The sequence below is a fragment of the Camelina sativa genome, chromosome 2 (genome assembly GCF_000633955.1).
Source record: "Camelina sativa cultivar DH55 chromosome 2, Cs, whole genome shotgun sequence".
Taxonomy (NCBI): Eukaryota; Viridiplantae; Streptophyta; class Magnoliopsida; order Brassicales; family Brassicaceae; genus Camelina; species Camelina sativa.
Genome location: NC_025686.1, coordinates 3254727 through 3282089, shown reverse-complemented (window position 1 = coordinate 3282089; position 27363 = coordinate 3254727). Strand labels below are relative to the sequence as shown.

General features: G+C 35.7%; 6 protein-coding genes across 6 annotated transcripts; 3 read left to right on the top strand and 3 right to left on the bottom strand.

Moving 5' to 3' along the window:
- Window positions 5032-9624, top strand: LOC104737337 (K(+) efflux antiporter 3, chloroplastic). Its single transcript, XM_010433829.2, has 18 exons — window positions 5032-5446; window positions 5581-5910; window positions 6005-6106; window positions 6198-6278; window positions 6491-6592; window positions 6741-6818; window positions 6930-6998; window positions 7166-7216; window positions 7350-7463; window positions 7549-7650; window positions 7733-7867; window positions 7950-8131; window positions 8215-8350; window positions 8442-8513; window positions 8596-8691; window positions 8780-8941; window positions 9030-9119; window positions 9192-9624. Exons 1-18 carry the CDS (start codon window positions 5396-5398, stop codon window positions 9543-9545), a joined length of 2307 nt encoding a protein of 768 aa, XP_010432131.1. The 5' UTR covers window positions 5032-5395; the 3' UTR covers window positions 9546-9624.
- LOC104716439 (derlin-2.2) lies at window positions 12008-14060 on the top strand. The gene is made up of 6 exons (XM_010433818.1): window positions 12008-12317; window positions 12468-12567; window positions 12958-13172; window positions 13256-13339; window positions 13431-13484; window positions 13575-14060. Exons 1-6 carry the CDS (start codon window positions 12219-12221, stop codon window positions 13755-13757), a joined length of 735 nt encoding a protein of 244 aa, XP_010432120.1. The 5' UTR covers window positions 12008-12218; the 3' UTR covers window positions 13758-14060.
- Window positions 14168-16612, bottom strand: LOC104716429 (cardiolipin synthase (CMP-forming), mitochondrial). The gene is made up of 8 exons (XM_010433807.2): window positions 16061-16612; window positions 15912-15978; window positions 15741-15815; window positions 15560-15611; window positions 15069-15154; window positions 14853-14927; window positions 14663-14757; window positions 14168-14544 (listed from the first exon to the last, which is right to left on the bottom strand). The coding sequence occupies exons 1-8, from the start codon at window positions 16537-16539 to the stop codon at window positions 14451-14453; spliced, it is 1023 nt and encodes a 340-aa protein (XP_010432109.1). The 5' UTR covers window positions 16540-16612; the 3' UTR covers window positions 14168-14450.
- LOC104716421 (adenosine deaminase-like protein) lies at window positions 16752-19084 on the bottom strand. Its single transcript, XM_010433798.2, has 11 exons — window positions 18936-19084; window positions 18698-18768; window positions 18476-18567; window positions 18331-18390; window positions 18040-18252; window positions 17880-17956; window positions 17728-17797; window positions 17528-17641; window positions 17362-17428; window positions 17151-17255; window positions 16752-17029 (listed from the first exon to the last, which is right to left on the bottom strand). Exons 1-11 carry the CDS (start codon window positions 19010-19012, stop codon window positions 16908-16910), a joined length of 1068 nt encoding a protein of 355 aa, XP_010432100.1. The 5' UTR covers window positions 19013-19084; the 3' UTR covers window positions 16752-16907.
- LOC104716409 lies at window positions 19424-21582 on the bottom strand. Its single transcript, XM_019229708.1, has 2 exons — window positions 19766-21582; window positions 19424-19524 (listed from the first exon to the last, which is right to left on the bottom strand). The coding sequence occupies exons 1-2, from the start codon at window positions 21567-21569 to the stop codon at window positions 19424-19426; spliced, it is 1905 nt and encodes a 634-aa protein (XP_019085253.1). The 5' UTR covers window positions 21570-21582.
- Window positions 24311-25729, top strand: LOC104747850 (S-locus-specific glycoprotein S13-like). Its single transcript, XM_010469561.1, has one exon. It carries the CDS (start codon window positions 24311-24313, stop codon window positions 25727-25729), a length of 1419 nt encoding a protein of 472 aa, XP_010467863.1.

Here is a 27363-nt window from a genome sequence, read left to right as displayed (position 1 = left end):
TTTTTTTTTTGTTCCTTACGTTTCTTTCTTCGTATTGCAGATCTTTTGGAAGCAAACCATGATCCAATCATCACGTTTCTAATCCATATTATTTTCTTCAAGCGTTCTCATGGGTTCCTTGCTCTAAACTCATCTCTATTTGCTTCTTTATTGTCACTTTGGTTCGGTGGTTTTGTCTTATCTTTTAGTTACATAATGTCGCTTTTGTTTTGTTGGTTTAGATTTGTGGAGGATGATCTTGCGATTGATCGGTGATGGCTTTGACTGATCGTTGTCACTCTCTTACTCTTGTTGCTCTTCTAGAGTTTGGTTTCTAAATTGATCATTCAATGCTTTTTTATTATGTTCATGCGATTTTAACTCTACTTGGCTCTGTTAATTTTAGATTGTGGAAGAGGATGCTTTGATCGGTTGGTGATTGTTTTGATGGCTTGTATTTGTCCTATCTGCGGTTCATCTTCAGGTAGTCTTCTTCCATTTAACCGATTTTTTCTGTTTCTTTCTATATAAAGTGAAAACAACATCTCTGTTTCTCTTTGATGCAGATCATGAGGAACTAGGATTACTGTGTGGGAGAGTTCAAAGAGAAAAAAAAAACATTGTGGGAGATGTTTTTTGATTTCTGAGTTTAACTTTCAGGTTGCATCGCATCTTTACACATTTTTGCCTATCAGTTGTTTTATTCAATATTGGCTATATTTTTACTGTTCACAGATAAGCTAATGTTTTTCTTTGCTTGTATTTGGTCGTGGAATGTGGAGAATGTGAAGGGGGTACGTAGTTCCATTTTGTTAACTTTTTATCTACAGTATTCTCTGTTACCTCGTTGGTGTTGGTGGTTTCTTCTCTTTTCCTTGGAGGTATGGTCATTTTTTCTTCCCCTTTACTCTTTTTCTCTGTCTGATTTCTTTTCTCTCTCTATGTGAATTTGAATGATGCAAGTAGAATTTCTGCTTAGACTTTTTTGCCTAGATTCCTTTCAAGTCTACAAGTTGTCTCAACATGGCTGAACTTGGGGCTTCCATCTTTTTTGCCTAGATTCCTTTGTCTATCTGTAATTTTCTTCTGATTGTTATATGTTTATTGGGTATTTTTAAGCTTTGATTTCCTTATTGGTTGCCGCAAGTAATGATCTAAATTGGTATATTNCTGTTAATTTTAGATTGTGGAAGAGGATGCTTTGATCGGTTGGTGATTGTTTTGATGGCTTGTATTTGTCCTATCTGCGGTTCATCTTCAGGTAGTCTTCTTCCATTTAACCGATTTTTTCTGTTTCTTTCTATATAAAGTGAAAACAACATCTCTGTTTCTCTTTGATGCAGATCATGAGGAACTAGGATTACTGTGTGGGAGAGTTCAAAGAGAAAAAAAAAACATTGTGGGAGATGTTTTTTGATTTCTGAGTTTAACTTTCAGGTTGCATCGCATCTTTACACATTTTTGCCTATCAGTTGTTTTATTCAATATTGGCTATATTTTTACTGTTCACAGATAAGCTAATGTTTTTCTTTGCTTGTATTTGGTCGTGGAATGTGGAGAATGTGAAGGGGGTACGTAGTTCCATTTTGTTAACTTTTTATCTACAGTATTCTCTGTTACCTCGTTGGTGTTGGTGGTTTCTTCTCTTTTCCTTGGAGGTATGGTCATTTTTTCTTCCCCTTTACTCTTTTTCTCTGTCTGATTTCTTTTCTCTCTCTATGTGAATTTGAATGATGCAAGTAGAATTTCTGCTTAGACTTTTTTGCCTAGATTCCTTTCAAGTCTACAAGTTGTCTCAACATGGCTGAACTTGGGGCTTCCATCTTTTTTGCCTAGATTCCTTTGTCTATCTGTAATTTTCTTCTGATTGTTATATGTTTATTGGGTATTTTTAAGCTTTGATTTCCTTATTGGTTGCCGCAAGTAATGATCTAAATTGGTATATTACATTTTTGTTATTATATCTCTTCTGAGTGTCTTCCAGCTGGATATATATCTTCATCCATCACTTGATTCTGAATTTCTGATCCTTTGCAGTCTATTAACAGTCAGATGAAAGATGATCATAAGTTCTTTTTTTTTTATATGGGTTTGTACTTGTTTTTTGTCCTTTTCAATATGGATATGTCTACTAATGTAGTTTTTGTATTGAATATATTGGTGTCTTTTAGGATTGTCCTAGTATGAGCTCATCTTATTATGCAGAAAGCTAGACATATTCTTGTTACACAGGTTAACAGTAAGATAACAGTAAGATATGGACATATTCTTCAACATTATTTCGCCTTGTTATATATGCTTGTGATTGTGGTTTTTTTGTTTTAATCCTACGCTCATATGCTTTTGATGATGGTGGTTTAAATGCTTGTGTTTGGGATGGTGTTTTCTCTTTCTGTGTAAATTCATTATCTTCGTATAAGAATTTGAGTGATGCAAGTAGTTCTGTTTGGACTTGTTTGCCTAGATTCCTTTAAATTCTACAGTTTGTCTCAAAAGGAATGAACTTGGGGCTTCCATCTTTGGTTGATTCAAGTGTAATGAGCTTCTTTTTCCTGGCTTTGATTGATTGGTTGTGTCACACGTATTTCTCTTTTGCGGGTGTCCTTTTCCCCAAATTCAATTCCTAAGCAGATTGTTTGTTTTCTGTATGAACGATACAGATTGTGGAGGCAATGGGATTTTTATGTTGAGTTGAATCTATCTTCTTGCCTATCATTTTTTTTCTCCCGAATAACACAACTTCCTGTTATATTAACAATTACCTCTGTTATATTCTGTCTCAGTTGATCTTTGATCTCTCGGCGTTCCATGTTACTTACCTCTTTGCCGGTTTCTTATTTCTCTCTGATTCGTTATTAGGGTTTGTGAAAATTTTGATTTAGATCTTAAATTTCCTTCAAAACGAGTTTTTTTATTATACTTTGTACTTTGTTAGTAATTTTGTAGTGAATGTTTATATGTCTTGTAGGTCTGCTTAAGGCTAGACCTGTGGTTTAAGATCACCTTTCATTTGAATGTCAGATTACTAACTGGTTTCTTTCCCCTTTATCTCTGGTTGTCTTAGCTACAGCTCTGTTTAGTGTTTGATCATACTCTCATATGCTTGTGACGTGGGTTTTTTCTTATATGAAATACTCCCGTCCTTTATAGGTATATTGAGGATGCATGGGAGGCTAGTTTTGGTATAGCCACGCCCAATCGAAGCCATTGCTTTCTAGCTGAGAAAGATCGCTAGCTATAGAATTTCAAATTCTTATATATATGAGATGTTGGGATCAAAACACTATAGATCACCAGCGAGTAACAATGAGAGGCGGATACATATGTTCATCTGCATGGTACAAACGTGTTAGGGTCTCGTTCATATGACCTGCAGTGACAATACGTGTTCTTTATCTCAATGCATGCCTCACAACTTCCATTTGTCTTTGTACTACTGCGCATTGTCACAAATGACAAGTTAATCAAAACTAGTAACACATTGTCTCGTTGTCACTTGTCAGTGACACTAGCACCAAAAGTGATGAAGTCACGCCAGCTATAAACGGTAAGTATTCATCTCTTTTCACATGCAATAATAAAGTGTCAATGACAATACATGTGCATGTGGGGATTAGACGTTCTTGATTCTTCAAAGATTACATGACAGCCATATCTAGCTAGTATTTACAATTTATGAGTGGTGGTGTAAGATGAGGGTTATTGTTTAGTGGGTTTCAAAAAAATATAATCGTATGTGTTATAGGATTTTAGCCAAACCCTAGCAACTCAACTCTCCAAATTAATCGAGCTTTTTAGTCCATACTTTATTTGGTGAGAAATTAGACGATCGAAGTGAAAGAAAAGAGATGGTATAGAGTTAATATTAACTTTATTTTCGAGTGTATGAGGAGACTGATTTAATTTGNTAGTATTTATAATTTATGGGTGGTGGTGTAAGATGAGGGTTATTGTTTAGTGGGTTTCAAAAAATATATAATCGTATGTGTTATAGGATTTTAGCCAAACCCTAGCAACTTAACTCTCCAACCTCAAAATTTCTCTTCGTACGCCCCTCCCTCCCACTCATTCACTCTCTGTCTCTCTCGCTTTGTCTGAATTAACACTAATTATTTTCCTGTTTACGAGTTTCACTAAACTAAGATACCTCAATTTGTTTGCGGTCGTGGCCCAGCCGTAGCAGCAAACCGAAACAAAATATGAAGGGAGCTCCGAAAGCTGGTGGTTTGGTAAAAAGATCCGATGAGGAGTGGCGTGCGGTTCTATTTCCTGAACAGTTTAAGACTCTTATGAAGAAATTTATTGAGTAACTGAATCCAATCGTTTTTCCTTCCTCCTCTTATTCTTCTAATTTTTTTTAGGTTTTATTTCGTTTCTTAAGCTGCACGTTTTAGGTTTGAGAACGTTAAATTTTGTTTTTGTTTTCTGACTGATAATTATAGGAAGAGAGGATCAGGAGAATATGTGAATCTCTTCGAGGAAGGGAATCTACTGTTGTGTTGGTTGTGGAAACCCGGTTTATGAATCAAACACTAAATTCGATTCCGGTTGCGTTTGAGATCATTTACTACAAACGATATCGTATTGATGCTGTGCCTTTAATTTTTTTTTTTTAAATAAGACACCGAAAACTCGAACTCACAACCTTTGATAACTTTAACATGTCTTTACTAGTTGATCTCACGACCACATTCAACTTAAAAACCCAAAAAATCATTTAAAGCTTATGTCAATCTTAAGCAAATATGGCAGAAGATATGAAAAAAAAAATCAGAATATATTACATTTCTTGTTGTTCTTCAAACTTTTTAAACAATTGTTTCGACATAATCAAAATTATATAAAAAACAAAATTGGTGAGCTGCACTATGAGGCCCACCAAACAAAAAGTTTGGCCCTTGAAAAAAAAAAAAACACAAAACATAAAGGCACGTGCAAGTATAGTAGCCGTTTCCTAAACCGGACCAATAACCGGTTACCGGTTTAAATGTTAACAACAGAAGAACCAAAAGGATCGTCTTCTTCTACAATCAGAATCTGTCTGTGTGGCTTGTAACGACGCTTCATTATCAGTAGTGTGACTTCTTGAGTTTTATCCACAAAAAATAATGAGATTAAAAAAAAAAAATGAATCTTTTATCTCTCTAGACTTGAAAATTTCCCTCCTTTCTCACTCCCTATGCATGTATACGTATATAGAATCGTATATCTGGCGAGAATACACGCAAGGTGTTCTCGTCTCTGACGTGGTCTATTGTCTTCCTTAGCTTTTAGTCAATTTCTTCATCGGTGTATTTGTTCTGTACTCTTATTATTATTATCTGAAAATTAAAAGTTTGAGTCTTTAGGGTTTATGGGTGACAAAAGTAATTGCCTTTAGGCTCTTTTTTTTAGTTCTGTGGATTTCATCTCAAGAATGGCAATTAGTACTATGTTAGGGTCCATCTCTTGTTGCCCCTCTCCCAAGGTATTCTTCTTCTTCTTCTCCGGCTGACTTGGATAAAAATCACTTCTTTATGTGAAAGTCTTGATATTGGTGACAGTGATTACTGTTTTGTTGAATCTTGGATTCTGATTTTAGTGGGGTTGATTCGATTGCAGGGGTATGAGATGATTAAACAACACAGTGGTCGGTTGAAGCATTGTGTTTTCACGGTGAAAGCGTCGTGTGTACCTGAAGGCGTAAACAGTGGGTTCAAGTTGCATTCTTTTGTGGGTACAGATTTAGTTAAAAGAAGGGTTTTTTTGGATACTTCTAGAAGATTCTATTTCCAAGGTAGATGGTCTGAATCCTCCGGGAGGAGAGTGGTACAAACTTATGATGTAGCAAGTGCTGTTGATGTTATCAATGATCTTGGATTCGATACTTTGACCTTCTTGATGGTCACTGTTATTATTGTCCCTGCATTCAGAGTCCTCAAAGCTAGTCCGGTATAACACAATATACTACTACATGGGGTTAGTTTATAGTCTTGGTTATTACTACTTGGCGATTATAATATTTGTGGTTTTGATGGTGTCCCAGATACTTGGTTTCTTCTTTGCTGGTGTTGTCCTGAATCAATTTGGTTTGATTAGAAATCTCACAGATGTTAAAGTTCTTTCGGAGTGGGGGATTCTTTTCCTGGTGAGCATTTGATTCATGTCGTTGATTGAAAAGCTTTACGCATCATTGAATAAGTGGTAATGACTTGGCTTTTCCTGATTATCTTTGGCAGCTCTTTGAGATGGGTCTAGAGCTTTCACTTGCACGTCTGAAAGCTCTCGCAAAATATGCCTTTGGCATGGGACTAACTCAGGTTTGGACCTTAAATAAAGTTCCTATATCTTCACTTTTGTCAGATAAACATCTCAAGAGTCAATAATCTCTAAGACTTTGTTATGAAACTTTATAGACCATATCACAATTGCTACATCATTGTGTCTGCAAAGATGTCAGTGTCATACATCATTTGTTTAACGTTACCTTACACTGTATTGTTTTTCATTGACCCTTTTCCTTGTTTTAAAGGTTTTGTTATGCACGCTTGCATTCACTGCTTTTGAACTCCCACCTAATGGAGCCATAGGAACACGAATTCTTGAATTCCTTTTTCATTCAAGGAATGACTTGGTAAGGCTTTTCACTTGGGGTGTTCTTAAGATTTTGTTCCATTTTTAAAAAAATTTTAGCAGACGCATGTTTTCCCAATCTCAAATGCTTTATGCTGGACTTCTTAAGATATATGCTAGTATGATCTATACTTTCTGTAAAACTCCAGGTCAACATTAGAAGCATTGATGAGGCCGTAGTCATTGGCGCTGCTCTTTCTTTGTCATCTTCAGCTTTTGTTTTACAGGTATTAGCACAGTTGCAAGACCTTTAAGTCATATTTGTACATTGGTAACGAGAAGAGGCAAAGTCAATCAAGAATTTAGTATATTTCTACTGACAATTTCGAAGTGTATAGCTTCTTGCAGAAAAAGGTGAGCTCCCTACAAGATTTGGCTCAGCAACCTTGGGAATTCTTCTTCTACAGGTTTTGCTTATCCTGTATTAATCCCTGTATTCTATTCTATGACTTGTTATCCGATACTCATAAGTTATGAAAATATGTGTTTTGAAAATTCATCCAAGATATGCAAAAATCTTGTGCAAACTCCTGAATTAGACAAACTTTTCCCTTACTCCTCCCATTGTTTGCAGGATATAGCTGTTGTACCGTTACTAGTCGTTCTTCCGGTGTTGGAAAGCCAGGTAACTTGGCTATCGACTTTTTGAGCTTTTGTGGAGTATTTTTTTAGACAAAACTAATAAAAGATGCATTAAACTTTTATTAGTATCGATTAAACCGTTGCACTTAATATCTGGATCTCCATAATTTTGCAAGAATCTTGGTGGGGAAAGTATATGGCCGGAGCTTGCAAAAGAAAGTGCAAAGGCTCTTGGTGGGTTGGGAATTCTCTCTCTTGGAGGAAAGTTCTTTCTCCGTAGAATTTTCGATGTAAGTTATTTTGTGTCCTTATAACTTTACAGGACACTGTATTATTTGGTGCAGAGCTTAATACTAAGCCCAAAACAATATTCAGGTTGTTGCAGAAACCAGAAGCTCGGAAGCTTTTGTGGCCCTTTGCCTTCTCACAGTTGCTGGGACTTCACTTCTGACTCAAAAGCTTGGTTTCAGCGATACGGTTTGAATTAGTACCCCTTTAAAAGTATAAATTCCATCTAAAATTCTCACTTTAATGTCCTGACTCAGATTTTACTTTGAAGCTTGGAGCTTTTCTTGCTGGTGCACTTCTAGCGGAAACAAATTTCCGAACACAAATAGAAGCTGATATTAGGCCGTTTAGAGGGTTACTTCTCGGTTTATTCTTTGTGACCACAGGAACTTCCATTGACATGGAGGTAAAATGTTATATTGCATCGCATAAAGATTCAACGGTTTCCGGTGAAACATATGAAACATTTCTTATCCATATTTTTGCAGGTTTTGTTTCGAGAATGGCCTAATGTTCTTTCACTCTTGGGTGGTCTGATTGTGATCAAAACACTTATCATAACCGCAATCGGTCCCCGAGTTGGTCTCACATTACAAGAAAGCGTAAGAATCGGTTTTCTTCTTTCCCAAGGAGGGGAATTCGCTTTTGTTGTGTTCTCTTTAGCCAACAGGTTTCTTTCTAACTGCTCAAAATTCTCCAAACATAAAATTAGCGTCGACATTTCCCTTACTAATTAGGTGGTCATTTGTGCAGGCTAGGAGTGCTTCCAAATGAGCTGAACAAGCTGCTCATTATCGTAGTTGTTTTGTCTATGGCGTTAACACCTTATCTTAACCAACTTGGCAAAAGAGCTGCTGATTTTCTTGATGAGAAACTTGATCCTGGAGATGTAATTTTTTTAAATTTCTATCTGTGATCTGTGATCTTTATATGAAAAATAAGATTTTGCAGTCGTCATGAATCTGTTGACAATTCTGCAGAGAATAGGTGAGGATGTGAACTTTGACGTCAGTGAATCAATTGTCATCATTGGATTTGGACAAATGGGTCAGGTAAAAGTCATCATTTGCTTTCCTGCAAAAAGTTGTGCTGATGGGTTATCTTATTCTTATCAAGTCGATATGATTTTTACAGGTGTTGGCCAATTTTTTGTCGACACCATTGGTCTCAGATAGTGATCTTGTGGGATGGCCTTATATTGGTTTTGACCTGAATCCTGCTGTAGTGAAGGTCTGAAACAGATAACAGGTTTTGTTTGCAAGTGATCTGATAAAAAATTTGGCATTCTAAACTTTTTTTATGTTGGTTGTATTGGTAGGAATCAAGGAAACAAGGTTTCCCGATATTGTATGGAGACGGATCTCGACCATCAGTTTTGCAGTCTGCAGGTGTGTCATCTCCTAAAGCTATCATGATAATGTATAAAGGCAAGAAGAGAACTACTGAGGCGGTTCAAAGACTGCGTCTTGCCTTCCCCGGGGTAATTTTTGGCTCTTCCTTTCTTCCTTTATCAAATCAGACATCTGAGAAATTGCCAGAGGATGATTGCTTTCAATATATATTAACAGAGTCCGATTTACGCAAGAGCTCAAGATTTACCGCATCTCCTTGAACTAAAGAAAGTAGGAGTCACAGATGCAATCCTCGAGAATGCAGAGGTAAAAAGGTTCTGTTTCTTGATTACACTGAGATTACGGTCTGAACGAGTTTGTTTTGTTTTGGTTTTACAGACAAGTCTACAGCTAGGTTCGAAGTTGTTGACAGGATTTGGAGTAATGTCTGACGACGTAAGCTTTCTGAGCAAAGTATTCAGGGATTCAATGGAGATTCAAGCTCAAGAAGAAATCACAGCTAATGAAAACAATGCAGTTAATTTGAAGCCAATGCAAATGAAAGCTTCTGATATAAACGTGGAGTCAGCTGGTGCACAGGTGCAGCTCATGAAGCCAATGCAAATGAAGGCTTCTGATTCAAACGCAGACTCTGCAGAGATTCTTCAAGGATCGAGTCAGCCTGAGAATGATTCTTCTTCTGTGAATATAGATAATGGATTTGTTGGTAAAGCTGATAAAGCTCAAGAGTAAAAAAAAACCCTCAAAATTCTAACATTATTTTTGTTTTCTACAAGAATTTACGTTTTTCTTCTCTGTGATTATTATTGTATATTCCAAGTTTTAGCTCAAAATCTAGTACTATTCTTGGATTTTAATAGAAAACAATTCCTAACATGTTCCAGTGTTCGTCTTTGCATATAAAATTGTTTAAATTGAATTTCAATAGGTTTTTGACAACAACAAAAAAAAAAAAAATTCCACTAGGTTTGTATTATATAAACAAATCAATGTATAGTAAAAAAAGATTTTATAATCCACAAATGAATTTTCTAAATCATATACATAAAAGTAAGATTTCACTCTCTCCTTATTGGTTCATTTGACAATTAATTTTAAAATTTTAATATTTATTTTCAATTAAACAACACATTTTATTATATACATTAATGCATACTTTAAATTCATTCTTTAGTACTAAATTATAACTGAAATTACATAAATTGTGAATTGACTTTTTCTCCTATATTCATTTTCATTTAAACACACTATTAATTATAATTGTAACTTTTCTAATTTAATTATTTTAGAAATGTAACTTCCATCACTTTTTATCCTATAAATAACCATTCTCACATCCTCCTCCACCATATCCCAAATCCTAAATATTTTGTTTGTTTTTTTTATAATGTTCTTGCAAACCTAAATAAGAGTTTGATTTTATTTTCTGTTTATATATTTTACGTTGTTTTGAATTTTATTGTTTCTTTGTTTTATGTACTTCTCATTTTCTTCTTTGTTTTCTTATATTAGTTTGATTTAGAACACATATGTATTCTAATATGTATAATAATTTTTTGATGACCGTAATAATATTTTGGTTATAACCATCTCATAATAAGGGAATCAAGCTAACGAAAACATCTTAATTCTTTTCTTTAGATTTTTGATTAGTTCTTACAAATTCATATATATTTATTTTATTCTTAAAATTTGAAATGTTCTCATGAAGGAAATTTTGTAATATAATTATCAAATCAATTTTTTTTACCTCTCTCTTACATCCAACAAAATTGTAATAAATATATTTTAGAATACTCGTCATTATATTTAATCTGTGATTCAATATATAATTATATAAAAGTCATTATTTTAAATGAAATTCAAAAATGCACTTTAAGGATTTTGCTATTAAAAAATAATTTGATATTTATTTTCTTTCTAGCTTTTACTACAAGGATGAAAAATTGAAACTAAGCCTAGCAATAGAACTTGAATTAAGGGGTATATAAAAAAAATTGTAATATAATTATCAAACCAATTTTTCTTAACTATCACTTACATCCAACAAAATTGTAATATATTTATTTTAGAATAATAACCATTATATTCAGTTTGTGATTCAACATATAATGATATAAAAATCACTAGTTTTTAATTTAATTCAAATATGGACTTTAAAGATTTTTTTATACTTTTCTATCTAGCTTTTTATTACAAGAATTAAAAATTATAACTAAACCTAGCAATATATCTTAAACTAAGGGGAATATAAAATAAAAGATTTCTTAAAAAAAATCTTTGGGAATATATATTTTAAAACTTTGAATACACTTCATATGATTTTATAGGAAATATGTATTTTTTACTTTCAAAATAGTTTAGCTTTTAATTATTAAATACTTTAGGTTATGTGTTAGTTTATATGAAAAACTTAAATTATATATTTAAATCACATAGTAAAATTTCGTTTTTATTATTAATAATAATTTATTACCTCAAATGCTTAAAAATACTAATGAAAAATATTATCAAAATTGAACAATAAAAAATAAATAACTTTAAGAGATATGTATAATATATGTACGATTATATTTAAATAATTTATATATTTTGATATTGTATAATTTGAATAAATAAAAGTGTAAAAAATGTTAACGAAATTTAAATTAATTTGTTAAGTTTTTTTTAATAGAATTATCAAATAAATTTAAATTAATTAATATATTCTGTTATACAACAATCTGCGCATTTGCGCGGGATATTATCTAGTATCATCAAAACTTTAGATTTTAAAGATTAGAAAACATAGAAAATTAACTTTAAATCATTGATCAAATAATTCATCCTAAACTCATTATATGTTTTTTTTTAATTGTGGTTGCAAAATTTCTATTCGATTTGGTATTTGGTGAGGATATAGTTTTGGACAAAAAAAACACTTACATAACTAATTTCCAATAATTTTTTTTAAAAAAAACATAGAAAACAAAATTGGTACTATTGATTGAACTAAATTCCGGTTCGGTTCGATTTGAAGGTTGGTAAAACGAAACTCCGGTTCGATTAAGCAAACTAGTGTATAAACTTTTTTTTTAAGGATAAATGCTGACGTCATTAACCTCTTATTATTGGGTCGTATGAACCACGCGCTTAAATTCGTTCGGCTTCGGTCAAAATTAAACAAAAATACTGCAAATGTCAAACTTTTAATTAAATTGATTTTGTGTAAAATATATACGAATGAAGAAGAAGCTCTCAACACAATCAGTATCGATTTCGTGAAAATTTTGAAATCTGAAAACTCTGAGGAGAAGAAGAAGCTTTTCGTAGATTCCGTTTGGGGTTCTAAGGTTTCGTTAAACGATTTAATTTTTAACTCTGTAGTTTGATCGGATCGATTTGCTATTTACGGAGAAGAAGGATATGGCTCAGGCTGTAGAAGAATGGTATAAACAGATGCCGATCATCACTCGCTCCTATCTCACGGCTGCTGTTATCACCACCGTCGGATGTTCCCTTGATGTATTTGCTAATCCCCGAATCTTTTTGTTTTGTGAAATTCGAAGTTTTGATTTGTAAACTTTTTTTGTTTTGTTTCTGTTTCTAAAATGTTCGAATTGATATGAGATTAGTTAGGCTGATTCATATTATGATTGTGTTGGATTTGTGCAGATAATATCTCCGTATAACCTCTACTTGAATCCTACCCTTGTGGTGAAGCAATACCAATATTGGCGTCTCGTTACTAATTTCTTGTATTTCCGCAAGATGGGTACTTTTTCTTACACTCTTCTTTTAAGACAAATTGGACACGACATTTGTCTTCTGACAAGTTTCTGTCTTTTGTGGATTTTCTCAGTAGTTATATGGTGTCGATACATGTATTATTTATCTTGCCTTTTATATTCATGATTCATTGATGTAGGTAGACTCACCTAGCTGCTAAGTAGTGATTCTTTAGTTTCTGAAAGGTTCCCTTTTTCAGTTGTTCACAATCTGAAATGATCAGAATGTTTTTGTCACATTACTAGCTCTATGTTTCTGACAGGATTTAGCAGCTCTTTATAGTGTTTTGAATTAGTTGATTGTGTATTCCAATTGCCTAGTTTGATATTGCTTATTATCGAGAATGTCTTTATGTTTTGGGTCTTTTTTTGGGCAGATTTGGACTTCATGTTCCATATGTTCTTTCTTGCACGATACTGCAAACTCCTTGAAGAAAACTCATTCAGGGGAAAGACGGCTGATTTCCTATACATGCTTCTATTTGGAGCATCTGTTTTGACTGGTATTGTTCTTATCGGCGGAATGATACCCTACTTGTCTGCATCATTTGCTAAAATCATATTTCTCAGCAACTCATTGACTTTCATGATGGTTGGTAACTTCTATCCCACCTTGTTTCCCCACAAATCAAGTCATCTCTAGATATCAGCAGCTAATAATCTTTTCTGTTACAGGTCTATGTATGGAGCAAACAAAATCCTTATATTCACATGAGTTTCCTTGGTCTGTTCACTTTCACTGCAGCTTACCTACCATGGGTGAGTTTTGACTTTCTTGCTTCCCCTTTTTTTGCCCTTAACTTCAACCAGAATGAAGAAATAACATTTTCTGCAAAATCCGGCATTGCAGGTGCTTCTTGGGTTCTCTATCCTTGTTGGTGCCAGTGCTTGGGTCGATCTTCTGGTACATACTCCTATCCTAAAGTTTCTTCCTCAATCTCTTTTAATTCTTTATCCTCCACATAATCTTAAAGCCTATCCACAACGATTACAGGGTATGATAGCTGGTCACGCTTACTACTTTCTGGCTGAGGTTTATCCGCGAATGACTAACCGTCATCCTTTAAAGACTCCATCATTCCTCACAGCCCTATTTGCAGATGAACCAGTTGTAGTTGCACGGCCTGAAAATGTGAGGTTTGCCGCTGCACCTTTTGATGAGATCCACCAGGATTGATTCTGATCTTACTTTTTCCAAACCGGAGCACCAATGCTCGGCTTGTTGGTCAGATATAAATGGTAAAAAGGCAGATGTTACACGGTCTATTAACTCTGACACGCGACTTGTGAGTTGTGAACAACACACCCTAGTTTCTAGTAGTTGGATGTGTTTTGGTCTCTTCTCTTTTCTCCCATCTCTTTATCTTGTTGTGTATACAAATTTGCTTCGCTCTGATGTTGTTATGGATATGGACACACTCAAATTGTACACAGCCTCCAGAAATGTCGTAATATTTTAAGTCAAAGTTCTTTGTCCGCACTCAAAGTATCACAATTGTTACTCGTCATCCAAAACTTTGCTAATTCGCCTTTTCTTAAATCTGGCTGCTGATGAGAGGTCAAAGATTCGCACGTGCCCGAATTCACTTTATTTACAAAGTTCAACTTTCTTAGATCACCCATTTTCAGAAAAAACTTTACCAGTAGCTCGGATAGAAAACAAACCGAACCCCTCTTTCTTTTGTACAAGACAAAAGTCAGGACATAGTTTTTTGATAGTTCACAGGCTTCTTTGTAAACAACTACTCTCTTTTTCTATATTGAAGTTAGCAGAGAAAACAGCGAGAGCTGCGTACTCCGGAAAACAACAAGACATGTTCAAGCTTCTTTCTGTATGTAGCCGGCATGTGAGTTTATAAACCGTTGGAAACTATGATCTCTTAATCATCGAGATAGGTCTCTTCTTCCAGTATTGTACACCATAAGCTGCAGTTGAAGTCATAGTTGTTGAAGCAACTAACCAGCTGGACACAAAACAAAATCAGACCAATAACAAGATTTCAGTGACCACACTTCATATGTTTGTAACTTAACAGCAGTAATTAGTCCAGGCTGCGTGGTAATTGGAAAAAGACCTATTACCTTAGATAAGTGATCCATGTCTGGGTATCTGGATTCCCAAACTCGGGTTGAAGTAGTGCACCAGCGACTAGAGCCAACTGGAAAACTGTATTCACCTGTTGATGAACATGTTCCGTTAACTAACCAGTTACGCATACGGCATACCAAAGATGCCACAACATGACAACAAGCTGTCACCTAGAGATCATACCTTGCTTATAAACAATGGTTCTACTTTCTGAGCGCTTGAACCATCGAGGTTGAAGAAATCACTCCAACTCTTCCACTGAAAGAAACAACACCAGTGTGATTCCCATCAATAATTTCAGTTCAAGTTCTTGTTAAATCATATGGTTGAGCGGCCCAACAATGTTTCGAAATAAGAGACATAAGTTGAGTGGTCTAGCTCAAAGTTACAAGAACTCACCTTCCAGTCCAAGTTTAGTGCCCTTAGGTAAACTGCACCACCGACGAGTGCAACATCCCGTAACAACACAATTCCTACCAGTCCAGCTTTCGAGCACAAATGTCACATGCATCCACCAAAACAGAGTTTAGTATCAGAGCCTTTTAAGATTTTTGTAAGGCAGTATTCCAATCTAGGACTACCTTAACTTACAAACACAGCCAAGTTCAGCAATAATTTAGTTCACTTAGTCGGTTTCCCCTTGATATAAATACATGCAATGTTTAAAAGAGGTCCGTTCAAGGAGATCAAAGGAATGAAAATTAAACTACAAAACTCTGATACATTTCCCAAGGTTGTAGATCATTCAATTAGAGTGTAAATCACAGCACATTTTCCTTACAAGAGAAAATTCCTCCCTTCGACTTTGTCAATTCTAGATATGCCAAAATATTGATCGTAACTGCTATCTTTTTATCTACAAAGAGTAGAAGAGATGCAAGAATACTCACGATGTAAGAGATCCTTCTGCACCATTGCTACTGCGACACACCCAATAAGAACCTGAAATTAAGCACAAGTATAATCAAGAAAACTGAGATGAAATGAAACCTCACACATGTCTTCAGAGAAACCAACCCTAAATCCATAACCACATTTAGAGAACATCCATAATAGATCAAAAGAATTTACCTTGTCTGCAAGAGGATCAAGGTACGAGCCAACCACAGAATTAATCTTCATCCTCCTAGCCATGTAACCATCTAACTACAAAATCAAGAATCTCAAAAAAATTATGATTCGAAAACAATGTTTTTCTTCCCAATACTATTTAAAAAAAAAATCACAGAGAAAGATGAATACCCAATCACTAGCTCCAGAAACAGCTAAACCTACGAAAGCAGGAGAATACATCTCATTCGAGATCATCCTACAATACAAACCACAATCAAGTTGTCAGATTCTTCAATCCCCAACACATTCTCCAGATAAAGAGTTACTTATATACTTACCACCAAAGCGCAGGACCAGATACTAATCTCGCCATAGATATCAAATTCGGCACATTAACAAAACTCGTGATTACCCCACCATTCTCCTCCTTCGAGTCGTCACGATCCACCGTTGGCACCACAGTCTGTAACCCTAAATGTCTCGGAAACCTAGTTCTTCTTCTAATTCGATCCAATCCAAGATTCAGAGCTTCGACCTTCTTCAAAACAGCGCCGTTTCCGCGCCAATGCAGAGGTGTGGCAGACTGAAGCAGTTTCCAAGGAGGAGAAGACAAGAAGAGAGGTCCATGAAGAGGAACGAACCATTTCGAAATCGGAGACAATCGGTGTGAGAAGTGTGGGAACAACGGCGAAAACTGCGGTGGGATCAGAGAGACGGTTCCGCCGGAAGGTGATGAAGCGGTTGCGGCGGTGAAGAACGGTCTTGTTTTCCGGTGATTGATTTCAACTAGCTTTCTGAAGGATCTGTAAAACGCCATTGATCAACAACAAAGCTTCGCCTTCGTCTTCCTCATTAATTCTAATTTTTAATTTTGATTTAACTTTGGAATTCGAATTTTAATCACAGAAGGCGACTAGGTTTTCGCTGCTTGAGGGTTTTGACTTGTGCCACGTGTAAATATTACCGAAACACGTGGATGCTTTTGTACACGTGGCGAGATTAATCGATTTGCAATACCGAACCGGGATATAACCGAAATAATCAATCTTTTTCTTTAAAAATGATACAACCGAAATTTTGAGACCAATAAATTGAAATTCGAACCAACCAATGAACCAAAACAACTTTTGTCCGGTTTGGTGTATAAACCAACAAAATGAAGTAAACCGGTAATGTTTGAGGCCACTAAACGTACTGTGGCGAGGCTGAATCATAAACCAACCTAAGTTGTTGCTTGACTTCATCTTCTGCAAACGTTGCGTCTATAGCGGTTCTAGCCAATGCAAAGGTTTCTCTTTTACTGAGACCTTCATAAGGAAAAAAGCACAAACTTTTAGATTCTTGACAATGTATAAACTAAATCACCAGACTCAAGAATCAGAAAAGCTCTGTAACTGTTTGGATTTGAGCTCAGGTTCTGGAACTCACCAAAAGAACGAACAGCGAGAGTGTACTCATTGCAGAGGCTTGTGGAAAATACTCCAAAATCATCAGTGCATAGAATCAATGGATGTTTTGCCTTGTAGAGATGAGCTGTTAAGATCATGTCAACATCCCAATTGCTTTGATGTTAGCTTCAATGCCATCGAAAAAAATAGAGGAATGAGAATGGGAAGCAAAGCAAAAGAGAACATCTAACCGAAATGGTGTACATCGATGGAAGATATCGATTTGGTTACAATGTTGGATGTTAGACATATCTCAATCTGCAAAAACAATAGCGGAATGTTGAATTGTTTAGAATATTGTTATATTAGATCATAAGTGATGTGAAACAAAGAACAATTGTAAATGTAAGCTATTACCGGAATCCGGAAAGATTTCACTTTTGTAAAGTCTTCATCTCTGAAGAAACAAGCATGGCCAACTCGATGCGGTTTGAAATCAAGCATGGCTTGGATTTCTTTTGGATTGGGGACCTACAATGCACTAAGATGGAGAAAGTAGTAGACAAACTAAAGAAAAACATTTGATGATCGTTTAGTGGATTTTTAAGAATTAATACCTCTCCACAGTGAAGAGTGATGTAAAGATCATTGTCTTTAGCAAACTGTAATGCAGGTAAGAAAGTGTTCCTGCAAGATTTTAGAAAATGTCAGAAGGAACTCATAAAGCAAGGACGAAGTAGTAGAAGAAGAAATGCTACAAAGAAGTTACCATTCTCCAACAAGTGGATTCCCTGAAAGATCGATACCAACTACCCCAACATCTCTCATTTCCAATGCGAGCTTAACCTTTTAAGGGAAAAAGGAGAATGTTAAGAGCTGTTTTCTGCTTTAATATTTTAAGTAGCATTGCTTGTTATGCCAACACTTACAGTTTCGATTGCAGACTCGGTTGTCTCTCTACGGTCAATACTAAGAAGAAGCCTAACATAAATCTTCTTTCTTCCAAATCCATCACAGGCATTGTGCATTTTTTGAGAATCAGATGCCGTAACAAAATCAATATCAACTTCTCTAACAGATCTCAAACCTTCAATTACCGCTTCCATGTAAGAACGTTTACTCATACCAATTGAATCATTCCTCTACAAACAAACAACCATTTTCAAATGTAGAAAAATCTAACTAAGGACATTTGCAAAAAGTAATGCCAAATTGTGTACCTTTGGAGTGGTTCTTAACTCAAGATACACCACATTCTCTAAAGCAAAGTCTTCTACAACCTGTCAAGATAAGATCACTAAAGTCAACATTTACTTTAAAACAAAAAATCAAACTAGTAAATGGAAAATAAAACTAGGGTTTTACTTCTCTTGTGATTCTTGTCACGGTTTTGTGATCAGTAGTGAGTTTATGGATCAAATCAAACAACTTGAAGACTTCAACCAAAGATCGACCATCTATAAACAAACACATCAAACGAGAAAGGATTTAAACCTTTTGATTTCTAGACCAAACATGAGAAACTCTACTTGTGACACTTGAGTAGAGACCATAGAACAAACGAATTATAAAAATTAAAGACTTTACTCTTCTGAATGACATGTTCAACATCAGCAAACACTATAACACCTTTCTCACCAAGAACCCTAGCAAGCTCTCTGTTCATCAAAAGAAACAAGACCCATCATTTTAAAAGAAAAAAAAAAACTTCAGAATCGAAATTGGGCATTCATAATTGATCAGTGCAAATAGCAAACGTTGCAGATACGAAAGATATAAAACGAACAGAACTCGTAAAGAAAGAAGATAGCTTTGGGGGACTTACAGAAGAGTTGAGTCTCTAATGGAGCCGTTGAGATGAGCATGAAGCTCGATTTTGGGCAGTGAATTTATCCATTCCATTTTCTTTTGAGAAAAGAAGAGGAAGAGACACTGTACGGATTAGGAAGATAAACGGAGACGCAAACAAGTTGAGTGGTAAAGAAGAAGCCATGTAAATTTTTTATCAGTTCGGTAAATAAAAATAAAAGAGTTAAAAATAGAGCCCAAATCCTTACGGCCCGGCCCATACATTAGACCGGCGACAATTCAAATTTGGTTTACTGTTTTGTTGACTTTACTGTTCAAAATCGGGTTCTATCTTTAAAACCAAAACTTTGGTCTAAGCAAGGGCGTCGATAAATGCAAATTTATATCTGTTTAAAATTGATTGAAGCAAAGCAAACCAAAACTTCAAAAGGCTGTTTAAAAAGTGAGAGCACCAAGGAATCCTACTGATATCTCATTAGCAAAAACAAGCTGCTTATTCGAATATTACCATTCATCATCCTCATCTTCTTCATCTTCATATTCATATTGATATTCATATTCACCTTCATCATCTTCGTCCTCATCATAATCATCATCATCTTTTCCTTTAACAAGATAACACAAACATGGTGTCAGATACATAGGAGACTGCAATAACACAAAAAGCTACAATAATATAGACATCATGAACCGGTTTAACCCTATACTTCCCAAAACGTCAAGAGCTAGAAGAAACTACATAAATATAATTTAGTAAGACATTTAATAATGCACATAAGCCAGCCATAATACTAATTCCTCAGCCCTGTTTCATTCAAATCTGTCTAACTAACTTTTTCAGCTCACTAGTGCGGATTTGTTTCAAGTACATATATCGAGACTTACCTGACTGGCTTATGACCGGAGCAAGCAATGTTGGAACTCCAGAAGCTTCTGGCCAAGCTGATAAGTCCGGAACAGGAGAAAATGCAGCCGCGTACGTTTTGTGATACCGATCGACAGTGTAACAGTCATCTACATACTGCAACGGGTTGATTTTCAGCTTATCACAAACAGCTAGAGCGTGCAGACATGGGAACTTTTTCCTTTGAAACTTTCCACAAGTGCAGGTTGACTCATTAAGCTGCACAATCCCACTGGTGGAGACATTAACCTTACCCATAAACCTTTTCTTCTTCTTCGAGGCCGTTGAGACCTGATACGCATCTCTTTCCAATGTCGTTATAACGCAAGTAGTGGAATCTTTCTTGAACTCATCAAACCTCTTCATGACAAGTTCTGTGTACACATCGCCACGGTTAAGAGAACCACGGGTCTGGCTAAAATTCTCCTCAAAAGCCTCTCTCAGTTCACCAAACAGAAGCATCACACCCCCTGCCATCGCAGCTTTCGGAAATCTTTTACAGACAGCAAAGAGAGCTTCGGTTTTTATCCTCATGATTCCGTATCTCCGACTACCAATGTCATGAGCCAGAGCCCATTGATGTGGAGGGATTTGGTCTAACCATTTCCAAGCTTCTGGATTCTTCTCTTTGATCTCCAACATGTATGAATCAAATTCTTCCTTCTTACTTGACGTCCCAGCCTTATCCACAAGACACTCCATATTGTGGTCGTAGTCTGGAGTAACGCTCTGGAGTTGGGAGCAAAGATGATCCAGACAGAACCTGTGATAAGCCCACGGCTCTTTCCACTGAGACCCGGGTTCGTTAATAACAGCGACTATGTCCGGATCCGGACTAGAGATAAGGCAAATGCCTTGCCTCTGTGTTACCTTGTCTCTGATACTAGTGAGAAACCAACGCCAGCTATCAACAGATACTTCCTTAGTAACCGCAAAGGCAAGAGGAAAATATTGGTTGGCTGCATCAAACGCAGAGGCAATCATCAGCTTCATTTTGTATTTACCTCCCAAGTTTTTGGTGTCCACAACGATCAAAGGTCTACAGTGCTGGAACCCTTGGATAGACTGTGAAAACGCCCAAAACACACCACGGAGTGAGGCGTGCTCAGTATTAGGCAAAGAATCATATTGCCAGTCCACTACCAGGCCATTAGAAGACTGAAGAGCAGACATTAACTTGGGTGTGAACCCGAAACTCTTATCCCAATCTCCAAAGACTCTTTTGATAGCTTTCTCTTTGGCATTCCGCAAAACTCCTTTTGCATCATGGTCCACCTCCTCCACTCCATCAAGGGCATAGCCATGTTTCTCTTCCCACCACTTATCCAACTCTGCAACTGAGAGCATGGGCTGTACCCTGACCACACGTTCAATCTCACCATCCATAAACTCCAAGTTAAATTCTGATGCATAGTCACGGTGACAATTATGTGGACCAGTACACTTGGTTATCTTCAAAAGACCGTCTTCTTTTATTCGAGAAGCACGAATTGACCACTTGCATCCCCATGTCACACACTCAAACACATACCTGTCCTTGTCCATCTCTCGAATCAGTAAACATTTTCGCTGCCTCTTAATGGACCACCAGTCCACTGCCTTCTTCAGCTCAGATATATCTTTAAAACACAATCCCACACGCATCGTATTATCTTCAAGCCACAGACCAGAGACGAGACCAGGTGAACCTGAATCCCCCACATCTTGTTGTGTACGGCACTTCTGTCTTTTACTAGGGTTTTCCATTGGCGATGACCAAGCAGCAGGAGCTGATAATCACAACAAAACCCTTAAAAATACACACACACACACACACACAAAACCCTAGAAAGCTCATATCAAACGACACTAGCAATATCACTTTTTTTAGCAGGTACGGTACACTCGATTGAAAGAGAAAACATAAACGCTAACTAAACAATGAAAACAAACAACGGATTTGTAAAAAAAAAACTTGCTTTTTTTACAGAAATGACAATGTACCTTTCTTTCGCTAAAGGAGTTCTCGTGTCCTGCCTTTTCGTGTCCTGGAAGTGTGGGAACGAACGAACACTCAAATATCATCAAAATAATCACAGATTCACAGAGCCCTAATTTAATTACTAAAGAACAGTAACAGTTGGGCCGAAATTATAAAGCCCATTAATATATGTTTTCTGGAAAATAAAGCCTAGCAAGCAATGAACTCGTCGTGAATCAAACGGGTTTATTTATTATCTCCGGTTAAACCAATTATGTTTTTATTAAGTCCAAAACCAATCTCAGCAACAATCTATTCTATTCTATAACCTGAACCGGTTTAGTCATAAGCCAGGCTGGCTCAATTTGACCCAAGTTTTTCCAATTTCAAGTTCTTCTACAATTAGGCTATAATGGATTCAGTAAGTTGTACGTTTGTATAAAAAATTAGTTTTCGTTCGAAGCCTATATCAGCTAGAGGATTTAGGCAAAGGAATCATACATATTGCCAATAAGAATCATCTAGTTAACAAAATGATCCGATCACATTGAGCTCTGATATGCAAAGTTATTGGTTTTCAATGTATAAATCTCAACCTTCTGATACGCGTCTGAGATTTTGATTCCAGCGGAGACAAACACATTGTCCTGGATCTGATTCGTCGAGACTTTATCACGATGACCTATATCCGCAAGTGCTGCTTTGATGTTCTTCGAAACCTCGCCAGCATCTAGACCATCAGGGATCTTGTAGTCATCGACGTCCCAGAAGACCACTGCCTTTGCCTCTGCTGAACGGGATAACTCATAATATAAGATTGAAATTTCAAACAGCAGAAACAAAAAAAAATACGAGAAAGTGATAGATACAAGTTTTACCGGCGAATTTGTTACTAAACATGGATTTGATCGGAGAAAATTAGAGAGAGAAAGGCGTCGGAATAGGAGCAGACGAGACTGGAGTACACTGAGTGAGCAAAGGTAGGGTTTAATGTGTGTGTTTTTTGTGAGAAGATATAAAACGGTATGGGCTATAAACAGGCCTGATTCATTATTAATGGGCTTGATAAGAAATATTTCGAACGACGTCGTTATTGACTAGACAAACGGGAAAGAACAGTCAACGGCGATTCCACAAGGCTGAGTAAAATTAATTGAGAAAAGTAAGCTTCTTTTCGTGTTAAACTTTTTTTTCATATAATTAGTTTGAAGTACGAGATTTTACAAACGATACCAATATTATTATTTTGATTATAATTTTTTTTTAAATCGGTAGAAAATAAAAAATAGAAACAATGTTGTAACTTTTAAATACGAGATCCAAATCAAAATCAATCAATTAAAACTTATAAATGGCTGGAAGGAGTAGTTCGTTTTTTTACCTTTGTTTAATTGTTTTGCGTTAGTATGTATTGATCGCTTATCCGGATTACATAACAGTAAATATAATTTGGTGGGACTATGAAAACACTGAAATAAACACTGAGATTTCTTTTAAGTGTTTTCATAATCCCACCCAATCATTTTTGCTACTATATAGTCTAGATCATACAACATCAAGCATAAAGTCGAGAAGAAAACATAACAAACCACGAGAGAATGAAAAAAGGGAGAACAGGACAGAAAAGAGAGAAATTATATGCTCGGCGGCCAAAACTAAGAGACTACTTTACCCTAATTTAACATAAAGGCTATATAGTTGTGTCCTGTGAACGAAATTTAGTGGATCTTCTGTATTTGTGGCCCATTAAAGCTAATTTCATTGAATAACACCAACACACTTTCAACAGGCCTGCTTTATTGTATATGGGCCTTGTTGAGAAATCTTATACTAGAACCTTTTTGTGTGTGTTTGTTATTCAGGAAGAGTTGCAAAGTGTCTAAAGGTGTTATCTGACCAGCTACTCCAGAACCGAGGTCTATCACAAATTGGTCCTGTTATGTTACATTGTATGTTATGTTGGACTTAATTGGATACTACGATTCTTTTATCTTATAAAAGTCGTCGAGCATATAAGATGCGAAATAATATTCTAGCCTACATTTAATGTATAAAAAGATGTACTTGAGAGCACTACACATGCCACATGGTGTTGAACTGCACAACATACATATGTTATGTTGGCTGAGTGAGAAATTAATTTCACGCGTAAATTTAATGGTAAAAGGTATTGACTAATGACAACAATTTGTTGGAAAAAAATGCAAGGAATTAAGAAATGTTGAATTCACATTTTGCTTTATGTGCTAAGTGGTAACCTTAAAATAATATAATGTATGGTTTTTATGCACATACATGTAAGCTTAATTAGATTTAAGTCATCAACAAATTTATGTTGCATGCATTCATATTATATTATGCTTTTACTTAATTAAATTTGTATTTTGTTCTTATATACCTTATTAGATGATTTGATTATTACATTTTATCTTGTCTTATGTATTTTACCAATCGACCCTAAATGAAAAAGTCTATAAATGAAGGAAGAAGATAGAAGAACATAAATGAAATTGGTGGAGAGAGAGAGATGAGAGGTGGCGTACGAAACATCGTCGTCTACTACCATTTTTACACCTTCTCCTTCTTTCTAGTCTTGACTCTCTTTCGTCCAGCGTTTTCAATCCATGTCAATACTTTGTCACCTACAGATTCTCTTACAATCTCAAGCAACAGAACCATTGTATCTCCTGGTGATATCTTCGAGCTTGGTTTCTTTAAACCTTCCTCGGGCACTTCTCGTTTGTATCTTGGGCTATGGTACAAGAAAACCTCCGAGAGAACTTATGTATGGGTTGCCAACAGAGACAGCCCTCTCTCCAGTTCCATTGGAACTTTAAAAATCTCCGACAGCAACCTCGTACTCCTCGATCACTCCAACAACACTGTTTGGTCAACGAATCTCACCAAAAGAGACGTGAGTTCTCCAGTCGTGGCAGAGCTTCTTGCTAACGGAAACTTCGTGATGAGATACTCTAACAACAACAACGACACAAGTGGAGTTTTGTGGCAGAGTTTCGATTATCCGACAGATACTTTACTTCCGGAAATGAAACTTGGTTTGGATTTTAAAACTGGATACAACAGATTCCTAAGATCTTGGAGAAGTCCTGATGATCCAGCGAGTGGTGATTATTCGTACAAACTCGAAACTCAAGGGGTTCCTGAGTTTTTTCTATGGAGTAAAGACGTTCCAGTGTATCGGACCGGTCCATGGAACGGAATCCGGTTTGGTGGTATACCGGATAGGCGACAGTTTAATGACATGGTTGATAATGTCACAATGAATAACGAAGAGATCACATACACATTCCTGATGAACAAGACCAACCACGATACCTACTCAAGATTGAGACTGAGTCCTTCAGGACATTTCCAACAAGATACGTGGACTCCGCAGTTAACGAACTGGAGCATGATATGGGCTTTGCCAAGAGATGAATGCGATCTGTACAAGGTATGTGGACCTTACAGTTACTGTGACTACACAAAAAAGCCCTTGTGTGTTTGTATCCCAGGATTCATGCCTAAGGACCCTCGTACGTGGGAGTTGAATGACTGGTCAAACGGATGCGTGAGGAAGACGGAACTAAGCTGTCGCGGAGATATGTTTTTAGGGCTAACGAGAATGAAGTTGCCGGATACTAGAACTGCGATTGTGGACCGAAGTATTGGGGAGGAGGAAGAATGTAGGGAGAGGTGCAAGATGGATTGTAATTGTACTGCGTTTGCGAATGCTGATCTCCGACAAGGCGGGTCAGGTTGCCTAATGTGGACCGGGGAGCTCATGGATATCCGAAATGACGCAGAAGAAGGTCAAAATCTTTACGTCAGAGTAGCGGCAGCTGATCTTGGTTTACTTAAGAAAAATAAGTTGTGGTTGATTATTACCGGATTGGAACTTGTTATGTGTTTATTTAAGACACAAACAAATGTATGGTTTATTTAAGAAAAAGGGTAAATTGCGGTTGATATATTACCGTGTGGACGAGCGAAATGGTGTGTACAGTGTACTTAATTAGCTATTAGTAATTAAGAAAACCAATATACATTAATTGTACCAAACAGGCGATCAATAAGTTTCGCAGAGTTACACTTTACTAACCATGCTTTAACGAAGAAATGAAACGAGACACATAGTAGGGTTAAATAAACAATCGCAAACACTTCAAAAATCAAGTGTGTGTATCCCCAAGAAATGATAGAAGGAAACCAACCCCGTAAATAAAGAGAGGCAAACAAAAAAGCTAAAAATTGACCCGATTGGTAACTCAAAGCATTTTAGTGATAAAGAAAAACCGAAATAAAAGCTGAACTATACCTTATTGTGCCGTAAAAATATATCTCTGTCTCATTTATATCGCTAAGATGATTTATGATGATTCATCCCCTACCAAAAAAAAATATATATATATATATATTTATGATTCATATTATGTAACGAGATTTTAAATAAATTTTTGCTTTGACGAGTATTCATGCTAAGAAATAGTTCAATAGGAGAAAAACATGCAAGCAAGCTGATAAAGTTTGAACTCAAATATGAACAACAATAAAGATCTCATCTCATGGTTACCCCAATCTGAAGCCTCTAATCACAATCTCATGGTGATCGTGATCCAGAGACTCATCTCGTCTTCATCGCAACATTTATCAATCATGAAAAACGTAAACAAACTCCAACAACTATTTATCTCCAGATCTTCTGCCACAATCCCAATGTCTCTTTATTCTGTGAGCTTAGTTGTCACGTCAATATCTTATCATAAGCTTAACAAAAGAAAAGAAAAAAATGTAAGAGCATGCATCTTCATCAGTGGGAATCTCAAACAAAGAGTACTTGGATTTTGATCCAAAAAAAAAATATTATTTTTATTTTAAATTTATTATTTCATTAAATTTTACGTAATTAATTGGATTATAGTATTATAACAATAAAATTAGATAGTTATTGGAAAATATTTGCGTAAACTTTACAGTAATTTGTTAGTTATAAAATAAGTAGATTTTATTTGATTTACTTTATATATTTTATAATATTTTACATTTAATTCACTTAATTTTATACTCTCATTTCAATCCGGTAAATGATACAATGTTCAAATCCGTAAATTATATAAAGTTGGTAAAAAATTCATAAAATAAAACAAAACCTATATTGAAGCATTCTTGTTTATATATCTCAATTTCTTTTTTACTTGTATATATTATATTGAACAAAATCTGACATTTATGATTTCTTAGATTTTAATAAAATGTCACTACGTCGATGTATAGTGCGAAACCGAGATGACATTCTAAAATCACTAGATTTTATGGGGTTATGTAAACTCAGATTTTCATAATTTCAAAAAAAAACTCGGTATCTGACATTATGAAAATCACTAGATTTTATGAAAATCATATACCTAAAATCATATACCTAAACTCAGAACTTGGGTCTTTATAAAGTTTACATGATCTCGTTGGGTAACATTAGTTGTACTTGTAACAATGTTGACTACCAATTGTTTTGGCAAATCACTGTGCCATTAAATAATCCCATTATGGTAAAATTAATGAGGAGGCCACAGTAAAAGTGAT

Excerpts from the sequence above, each read along its gene's own strand:
- LOC104716439 (XM_010433818.1), top strand. The coding sequence starts at position 12,219 with ATGGCTCAGGCTGTAGAAGAATGGTATAAACAGATGCCGATCATCACT. Across the intron at positions 12,568-12,957 it reads CTTGTATTTCCGCAAGATGG|ATTTGGACTTCATGTTCCAT; the intron begins GTACTTTTTCTT and ends TTTTTTGGGCAG. Across the intron at positions 13,173-13,255 it reads ACTCATTGACTTTCATGATG|GTCTATGTATGGAGCAAACA; the intron begins GTTGGTAACTTC and ends TTTCTGTTACAG.
- LOC104747850 (XM_010469561.1), top strand. The coding sequence starts at position 24,311 with ATGAGAGGTGGCGTACGAAACATCGTCGTCTACTACCATTTTTACACC.
- LOC104716421 (XM_010433798.2), bottom strand. The coding sequence starts at position 19,012 with ATGGAATGGATAAATTCACTGCCCAAAATCGAGCTTCATGCTCATCTC. Across the intron at positions 18,568-18,697 it reads TGAACATGTCATTCAGAAGA|ATGGTCGATCTTTGGTTGAA; the intron begins GTAAAGTCTTTA and ends GTTTGTTTATAG. Across the intron at positions 18,391-18,475 it reads TGACAAGAATCACAAGAGAA|GTTGTAGAAGACTTTGCTTT; the intron begins GTAAAACCCTAG and ends TTATCTTGACAG.
- LOC104716429 (XM_010433807.2), bottom strand. The coding sequence starts at position 16,539 with ATGGCGTTTTACAGATCCTTCAGAAAGCTAGTTGAAATCAATCACCGG. Across the intron at positions 15,979-16,060 it reads TCTGGTCCTGCGCTTTGGTG|GATGATCTCGAATGAGATGT; the intron begins GTAAGTATATAA and ends TTTGTATTGTAG. Across the intron at positions 14,758-14,852 it reads AACCATTGTTTATAAGCAAG|GTGAATACAGTTTTCCAGTT; the intron begins GTATGATCTCTA and ends GTTCATCAACAG.
- LOC104716409 (XM_019229708.1), bottom strand. The coding sequence starts at position 21,569 with ATGGAAAACCCTAGTAAAAGACAGAAGTGCCGTACACAACAAGATGTG. Across the intron at positions 19,525-19,765 it reads CTTGAAACAAATCCGCACTA|GAAAAGATGATGATGATTAT; the intron begins GTGAGCTGAAAA and ends ATCTTGTTAAAG.
- LOC104737337 (XM_010433829.2), top strand. The coding sequence starts at position 5,396 with ATGGCAATTAGTACTATGTTAGGGTCCATCTCTTGTTGCCCCTCTCCC. Across the intron at positions 7,464-7,548 it reads TTCTCCGTAGAATTTTCGAT|GTTGTTGCAGAAACCAGAAG; the intron begins GTAAGTTATTTT and ends AACAATATTCAG. Across the intron at positions 8,942-9,029 it reads TGCGTCTTGCCTTCCCCGGG|AGTCCGATTTACGCAAGAGC; the intron begins GTAATTTTTGGC and ends ATATATTAACAG.